Source organism: Colletotrichum tamarilloi (genome assembly GCF_030869305.1).
Source record: "Colletotrichum tamarilloi strain Tom-12 chromosome Unknown Scaffold_17.1, whole genome shotgun sequence".
Taxonomy (NCBI): Eukaryota; Fungi; Ascomycota; class Sordariomycetes; order Glomerellales; family Glomerellaceae; genus Colletotrichum; species Colletotrichum tamarilloi.
In genome coordinates, this window is record NW_026849400.1 from 377,239 (window position 1) to 385,454 (window position 8,216).

General features: G+C 51.5%; 2 protein-coding genes across 2 annotated transcripts; one reads left to right on the forward strand and one right to left on the reverse strand.

Moving 5' to 3' along the window:
• Positions 1–1,741: 1,741 nt before the first annotated feature.
• Positions 1,742–2,203, forward strand: CTAM01_06291 (uncharacterized protein; the record flags this gene model as incomplete). Its single annotated transcript, XM_060522318.1, has 1 exon — positions 1,742–2,203. One exon carries the CDS (start codon positions 1,742–1,744, stop codon positions 2,201–2,203), a length of 462 nt encoding a protein of 153 aa, XP_060383046.1.
• Positions 2,204–2,543: 340 nt separating this feature from the next.
• On the reverse strand, positions 2,544–3,149 carry CTAM01_06292 (uncharacterized protein; the record flags this gene model as incomplete). Its single annotated transcript, XM_060522319.1, has 2 exons — positions 2,544–2,640; positions 2,704–3,149. The coding sequence occupies 2 exons, from the start codon at positions 3,147–3,149 to the stop codon at positions 2,544–2,546; spliced, it is 543 nt and encodes a 180-aa protein (XP_060383047.1).
• Positions 3,150–8,216: the final 5,067 nt, after the last annotated feature.

Sequence of the window (8,216 nt, forward strand, 5' to 3'; positions counted from 1 at the left end):
CTATGCGCGCGCCAGACACAAGCGAAGTTCAATGGTGATGTGCGCCCGCGTAGTGCAGGGAACGGGACTACAAGGGATTGGCGGACCACGTCCCGAGGGGAGGCACAATGAACCAGAGAGTTGGGGACGATACGTTCTTTGACAGTCGGTCACGGGATAGATCAAAAGCACTCCTAGAAAGAAGCTCCTTGCAGTTTACAATGCAAACAAAAGTTAACTTTAATGTGTGGTATACCTACTCTTGCGTGCGTGAAATCGGAGGAACTCGTGCCTACCTACGAGACCCAAGACTATCTGGCTCTCATTGAAGGATTCGCCAAGTTTGTCTCGATACGACCTGGAGGAGGGGGGGAGAGGATGGGATCAAACTCGGGCAAACTTCCAATGCCTCCCCCCGCAGATGCGCAATGTCTCTAGAAATACGGAGTACCTCGAAGCATAATTATCTTACTTCTTCCTGACGTACTTGACCTCCTTCATCCCCAGCGGCGCAGACAACCAACAGCGGCAGCCAATGTCGCGGGAGAAGTAAACTCGGAAGCTAGGCTGGGCAAGGGACAAAGGTCAGCAGCAGCAGCAGCAGCAGCAGGCTCAGCTGAGGAAGAGGCGGAGAGGGGTGAATGAAACGGTACCCAGCGCAAGGAAACACAACAACCTGAGCACGACGTTTTCTTCTCTTGCAACGTCCGTCACCACCGTCACCGATCCGTTGCCAAGCTGCTGGAATCAGCCGAGCTGGGAAAACATGTTGTATGCGGATGTGTATGCGATCCAATCAGCCGGCTGGCGGATCCAATGAATCTTGATTTTCCCCGCCTTTTTCTCGATATCCTCGTCCCTTTTAGAGTCTACTGTGTAGGTACGATGAGCTGCCCGGATGACTGGAAGTACTGTACCGTCATCTCTTAGCCTAGGTCGCCGCGAAAAGCCTGTTTGGGAATCCTGGGACGGGCGACGACGACCCGACCCCTCGGCAAGTGATTGCTGCTAACCTGCGGGCTGCTAGGGGGAATGAAAATGGGCGACTGGCTGACTGAAGTAGAGCTACGTTACGACCAGCTGATGGCCGACAAAGCCCGTCAGCCCAGCCCTGTGTGCATCCCACGTCTCAGGTTTCCAGTCTCACAGCTAGCAAGAGTGATTCGACGGCGTCTCTTCCCGCGGTATTCTCTCGTTGGATGGAGGGTTTTCCGTGTGTCTGGTTTGTCTGTAGTTAGTGTGGGTACACGCCCCCTCCCTTCCCTTTCTCCCGGTACCCCTCCTCGGATTCCTAGTCTTGAATAGTGAGTTTATCTCGCTGTTGATATTGTAGCAGCAGTAGCAGCATGTGGTGCTGCTGGCTTCCGTCAATACCACGCTGGGAAGGCCGCGACCGCAACCGACTGGCAAAGAGAGGCCATGCGCGATTATGCACGCGCTTCAAGGGGTCGGTCTGATGCGGGAAATATGGGATTCAGCAACCATCGATGGGCATCCCTTCCCGAGTGTTGCGCGTGAGTTGGCGATGGAACAGCGAGAGATGAAGCGGCGCTTCTTAGCTGCTGCACCGAGTGACCCCGTCATCCTCCTTCTTCATTCCACCTCAGCGGTCAGGTTAGTATAGCGTCGCATAAGAAAGGGAATCAAGAATGCATGTGCTGTAGTGTTGTGGGTAACTAGAAAGGCCAACTACCCCAGGACATCCGTTTTAGTCCATGACCGTCACACACTGCGAGATCGAGAGACGCGGGACCGAAAACTGATGACAGTCTTGGCAACGGGTATTTCCCCTTGCCCATCATGGCCGGGAGTTTGCGCGGGCGGCGGCGGTGTGTGGATCATTTCCGCGTACTTGTGTGCTGCTTTGCAGGTGCAGGACCATGCCCGCGACGGCGCGGAGACGTCATTCCTCCGGTGTTCTTGTGGCGAGCGTGAGCCGCGCCAAGTCGGCGTCGTTATGCCTCGGGGCTTGCTGAGCCTGCTGGTACCCCCTCTCCTCATGTTCTTCCTTCTGACGGCAAACACGGATATACCGGGGTTTGACCCCCATCTGGGAATCCCATTTGAGGATGGTAACGGTGACTGGATTCGGAGCCCACCTTTTGGAGAGTTGGCCGCCAGGCAGGTGGCTACAGCATTTCACACCGTCTCTCTGTCGGTCCGAAAACGGGCATCCTTAATCGGGTCCGATGAGCCGGAGGAAAAGACGAGCTGGAAGACCTAATAGAGGCCTTGCGCGGTCCCAGGAGAAGAACCCGACATTGAGTCAAGCATTTGCCAAGACGGCGGTGGAAGCGGGTAGGTCGGCAGCAGGCAGCAGGAGGGAGGCCTGTCATGCGGGTTCCTCCTTCGCGCTGGGATACTCGAGATGCGCCGTCGCTTCTTGCTGGTTGGGTCAGACAATGCGTTGTCTTTCTTCTCGCGCTCGCTTTTTGGGGGTGGGGGGTCGTATAAGATGTGACCCAGCTGGACCTGATGGGCGGTGCTTAAGTCTCGGTCGGCATTAGCTCTTCTCTAATCTGGCGCGCGTGATGGCGGCGGTTGGTTTGGTAACTTTGGTCTTGTTAGTGGGATCCAAGGGACGCGTGGCATGGACGAATCGCAGAGGAGAGTGGGCGGTGGGGAGAAGGAGAAAAGATAAAGCATTTGTGAGAGCGGTTGCTAAGTGTATCAGGTACTTTGGCCTTCTGAATGGGGGTTTCTTGCATGGCTGAGGTAACAGACCTTGCGTTGGTGCGTGGGACAAGCTGGACGCAGGCCACCTTATGCTGTTGGGATGTTGTGTGATGAAGACGGCATATCGTAGGGCGGCCGATGGGATGGGGAGGAAGATGGGAATACAACGGATTTGCAGGAGCTGGTACTCCGCGGACCGTACATGAGGCAGGACATCCGCCGCAGGAGGAGCAATCTGCACTAGGTATGCCTGCCGTGCTGGCCGTGGCTTCGGTGTCCGCAAGGGCAAGTCGTGCCGTCAAACAAGGCAGACGGTGAGTTGGGAAGGGGCATCCGGCTATCGACCAGCCAACGGCGCACCAGCGCCGTCCTATGACGGAGCTTGACCGGTGTTCTTTCCCCGCAAGTGCCAGACGCTGTGTTCCGCGATGGCTGCGATGCCGCATGCTGGTATCCGTGGTCGATGTGTGCTGGGCAGGTGTTGTGGATGTCATATTTGATGCCTGCTCTACTCTGTTGATGCTGCCACATATGCCGTGCTTCGGGAGGGACTACATCCGGCTCGACCTTCGATTCGGGTAAGTCGCTGGATTTCTTGCTCACTCGAGACTACTTGTTCTACACCGTTCATTGCCTAGTGACGGACCTTCGGATCAAGTTGTTGCTGCTCGGCATGTTCAACCCGATAGCCCATGACTGATGCCCTGTTGTTGGGGAGGTATTCTGGACATGTCGAAATACGAGGTGGGAGTAAGCCCTATCGGTAGCCTGGTGAGCCCTGAAGTGTGATGAGCAAATCGCCAGTGACGCAAAAGGAAATCAAGTTCAATTCAGCAAGAGAGAATGTCTCTCCCTCCCGCCTCCTGAGTACATCACTGGAAACATGGCAGATGCCTAGCTGCGTGTGCTTTCCCATCGATCAGTGTGGCGTTTGAAGACTTGCAAGAGCAGCCCATGCCAGCCCAAGGTGTTCAGTTGAGGCGGGTAGGCAATTCATCAGGCAAGAGCTGTCTTCCAATGTGGTTGAACATCTTGGAATGTCCTGTGGAGAGCCGCTTAACGCTTTCTTCGTGACAATCATCTGCTGCCAAGCACTGGTTCGGGTCTGCAGAGAAGTGAAGATAGATGAATGAGTTATCGCCGACTAAAGAGAAACCAGTATATCAGAAGCTCATGGGACAGGCCTGGCAATTGTATCAAGGAGCACCCATTGTCATCTGCTTCTGGTCCGATAGCATGGCACTACCTGCGGGCGCTCAGTCAGTCATTGGGCTTGTCTCCAAAACGGATATGGTGATGAGCTTCTTGACACAATCCTCTTTTGGAATGAAGACCCAGTGAAAGCACTTGACTATCTGGAGCATTTCTCACCCTTCAATTTGTCGCTTACAATTGCTGAGGGTTTGTACGGTTCAGCACCTCTGCATATTTTGTACAGGTGCTTAGCACCCCAAACTTAACACCCCTGACGAGAAGTCGGGATATCTCAAGTTGAAGTGCTGAATAAGCGCAAACCATGCAATGAGGGCATCAAAGCTAGGTTATAGTGACCTACGCGATCAAGGCGGACCCACGCTTAGCAAGAGAAGAATACCATGCCGCTTGCTTGAAACGAATCACAGACTTCTAGACTCACAAACGACGAGCCAGCAAGTTCGAACTTACAAGCCAATGTCTTTGTATACACGTAAGATCCTCTTTCAATCCGAGCAACAACTTGTCCACGGAGCGTAATTAACTGAGACAGGCCGCTTCTGCATATCGTATACTCCAAGCGTGCTAGTCAAACCTCATCAAACATCTACACAATGCTGGCTCTGTCTTAGCCCCACGGTAGAGAACTTGATCTCTTTCACGATCCTTTGAGTGAGTTCTGAAACCATGATGGCAGTGCTCATCTAGCATGCTCCTCCCCACGCATGTTCCTGGGTTGACCAAACGATCACAAAACTTCAACTTCATGTCGACTTCCTCATACGGATACGGTCGTCAGTCCGACTCACACTTGACTTACGTGACTCTCTCAAACTTAAAGCCCCTGACAACATGAAAAACTTCCTAACAACTTGATAACAGTGAATACATTGTGCTCCTTCCAAAGACAGCGGACAATAAAAGGAAGACTACGCTTTCCGTAAGAGGGAAGGGGGGGACGGGTTTTCATGCGTCGCTCGTGTAAGTGGATGACCTCAAATAAACAGACTTTGAAGACTGACTTGACATGACCGGGTCTCAACATTCAGCACATCTCAGGATAAACCATGAGTGGATATCGCTCTGGCTCATTTCAAAGATTTTCGAGTCTTGCCAATGAAGTCCCCTGGTCAACTCCAAGAACAAATGCTCAGATATGTGAATCTTCTCATGCAATCAGTACTGATGTTCCCCAAGGTATGTCCACATTGGTCGATTAGTATAGGCGTGCGGTACAATTGCCTGGAGAGAAACGATTTGACTTCTGCTCCACGACCGGCTTCGACATGGTTTCCTGCCTTCCCGCGTCACCCCTGACTTTGATCTGCAACAATCGGAGCCCTTCAATGCGTTGATACTTCTAAATCTGCTGCTGGCCGAGACTTGGTGCCCTTAATGTGGTGTCCGAATGAGCCGCCAACAGAGCGTATCGTCATCGTGAAGTACTTGGCCCGAGGGCATCGCCTCACATACCGACATGATGGTTTCCCCAGGACAGGAACTTGAGGGCATACAGGTCTCCTCAGATATGGCTCCTCCGTCATTGTGTTTACAGGCTGTTTCGGATCGAAACGCGGCATTATCTTCAAGCTTTCGCTCGGCGTGACAGGCATAAGATCACGGTGGCCACGGTTGCGTAAAGTAGCTGGTGAAGCCTTTTGTACTGGTCCAGAAGACGCCGAGGGCTGAGCATATCCAACATGTGCAGCTCGCTCGATTGTCTTCGAGGTTGTTGCAGAGCTCCTTGTTAATTGCCATACCGTGCCTTTTAGCGTTCAGGTACTCGTGTATCTCGCAGACCACCGAGACAGCTCAAAGGATAGAAGGTCTTCATGACCAGGGCCCTGACCCGGCAGCTTGGGGAAATAGCTCGGGATCAATAAATAATAGCTCAGAGGCCCCTGTCCTCAGTGTTTAATACATGAAGAATACTCTCTCAGCAGTAAAAAGGGGAGAGAAACAAAGTGGATTCTCGAATTGAACTTAGGACGCGTGGCTGATGATGGATTTCGGGTGAAAATTTTGACTAGGAGACAAGTGAATGCGAAGAGCTCAGTCTATGAGTTCAAGTAGTATTTGAATTCAGGGAGACTTTGCTGTGAAGACTAAAAGAAACCGACCCAAGGTTCTGGATTTTGTGTTCACGAGCCTATCTACCATTTAGGAGAAATACGAATCGACTTTTAACGGTGTTAGGTCTAAGGAGCATATCGCGGCAGACGAACTAGAGACGGAAAAAGCTCTTGACGTGACTTCAACAAGTGTTTTGGTCGAATCGCCAACTTGCCTTGATTCGTTACCACATATAAGAAAGCTTGATTCGAAGAACGACAGACTATAGTTGACCGGCAACAGAACCGGGCCAATCTGCTAGATATATCAAGAGTTTCAACGAAACTAGTGCGTACAATCAAGTCACTTCAGAGTACTTGAACAGCCTAGAGCCGGCTGCAGGTCTCAGCTTCAGCCAGCACTCTCCGTACGGTTCGTTTCTTTGTACTTAATACGAAGCAGTATGGCATCATCCATGCAGGTGAGAGGCTATAAGGGGTTCAGAAGAGGTAGCAGGCATGGCGCTCGGGATACGCGCAGGAAGATCGAAGTCGTTGCTATGAAGTTCAGGGGCCGGCTGGTAAGTGGGTATTCAAACGTCTAAGTGCCGGGGTCGCTGGCTAAGGTGGCTCGCCAAGGTGTCTGCCTTTGCGGTGGGCTTCTTCACGAGTTGAATAGCTCGCTCATTGATGACCTGCTTCATCAATTGTTCGGCATGGTGGACCATGAAGTAACGAAGTCGGTTCTTCTGATTCATGCCTCGTTAGTCAGTTCAGTTCACGTAACTCTTTTTAATCACCGCCTGCCGATAGCTATCTCTCGTCGTACTATACAAGTACCGAATCGAATACTCTAAGGGGAGAGGAAGACCAACGGGGGTATGAGGTTAACTATATAATGCCCGCCGTAGGTCTAAAGAGCACACATTATCACTAATCGAGAGGTTAGGGAAGCCAGAATGTTCTCTTAGGTAGTGTAGCTTCTGGACTTATGTTGGGCCCTAGGCTAAGTCACTTGGTCGATTTGAGTGCCTTAAATAGAGGTATATTGGCGATGGATAACCAAGCGCTATAGACGAAGGAGGAAGGCACAGAGCTCCTTCCCGTTGTGTAACGGCAGAAATCCAGAATCAACTCGCTGTCATGAGACTCCTAATGTCATGAATGAAGCCGAGAGATTATAAGACCTAGGTCTCGGCCAACGGACGAGCAACATTCATGGGCGCTCGGTAGACTGGCAATATCGAAGAGACCTCGTGGCAGACCTCATCACGTAAGGGGTTTTATATCCCACTTCTGAGACCGTTGCCTCGGTCAAGGGTTTCTATCTTCAATTGAAGACGTTCTCTACTTCTACCTCTCTGCTCGGGGACTCGGAGGCATAAGATCACCTGTTCGTCAGCCAGCACACGGCGCTACTTCATCAAGTATGGGAGGGACTTTTACCTGTACAAGTGAGGGCTATTTCTACCCATGTTTCATCGGGAAAGTGACGTATCTATTGGGCGTTCACTTCGCTTCACTTTGAGTCTAAATCTAAAGGCTACCGTGGCTCATCTCTAGATCACAGCGAGGGATAGTCCTATCAATGTCAGCTTGCCCCGGATTGACACCGATTCAAAAGAATCTCGAAAATGAGCTCAACCTATACGCTAGAGGCCTAGATCGCCAGGGGACACGAAAGGACCCGAAAACCAGCCCTCTCAAAGAAGCAGTCTCGGTAAGTACAACATACAAAGAAAGCAATTGACCCTCGTATTCTCTTCCTCGCCCAGAGTTAAGACATGTCTGGGCATAACTTCCATCAAGGGAGCTCATCAACGCCGTTGGTAAAGTCTAGCAAATTCAGAATACGATTCGAGATCCTCTCCAAACCATACTAAGGACCGCTGAAATAAGTGTCAGTTGTGCCCGACGAGCCAGTCAACACTCTCTTCAGACCCCAAACTCCGCACTGAACCTCAATACCAAGATTTACGTCCTCTCTAGCTTAGCCTCGTCGCTGGAAGACTGCAAACTTGTTAACCGTCGCCAACATTCAAGCTCAGAATTGACGACCGAGCCGATAGTTACGAGGAACACGCCCAGAAACAACCTCATAAAGCCAATACCATCAAAAGTCTGTTCCATTGAAGCTGCCGCGCGGCGAAAAAGATCGGCGCGAAGTGTGCAAGTCTCTGAAACATAGAAATCCCACCTCCGCCATACAACCAGAGATCTAGCGCTCAAACATTTCCATTCTGCTTCTGCAGTACTCCATCTCCTAGGTCTACAATGACATTATCGAGACGACATGGCCATATAGAGCCCAACTCG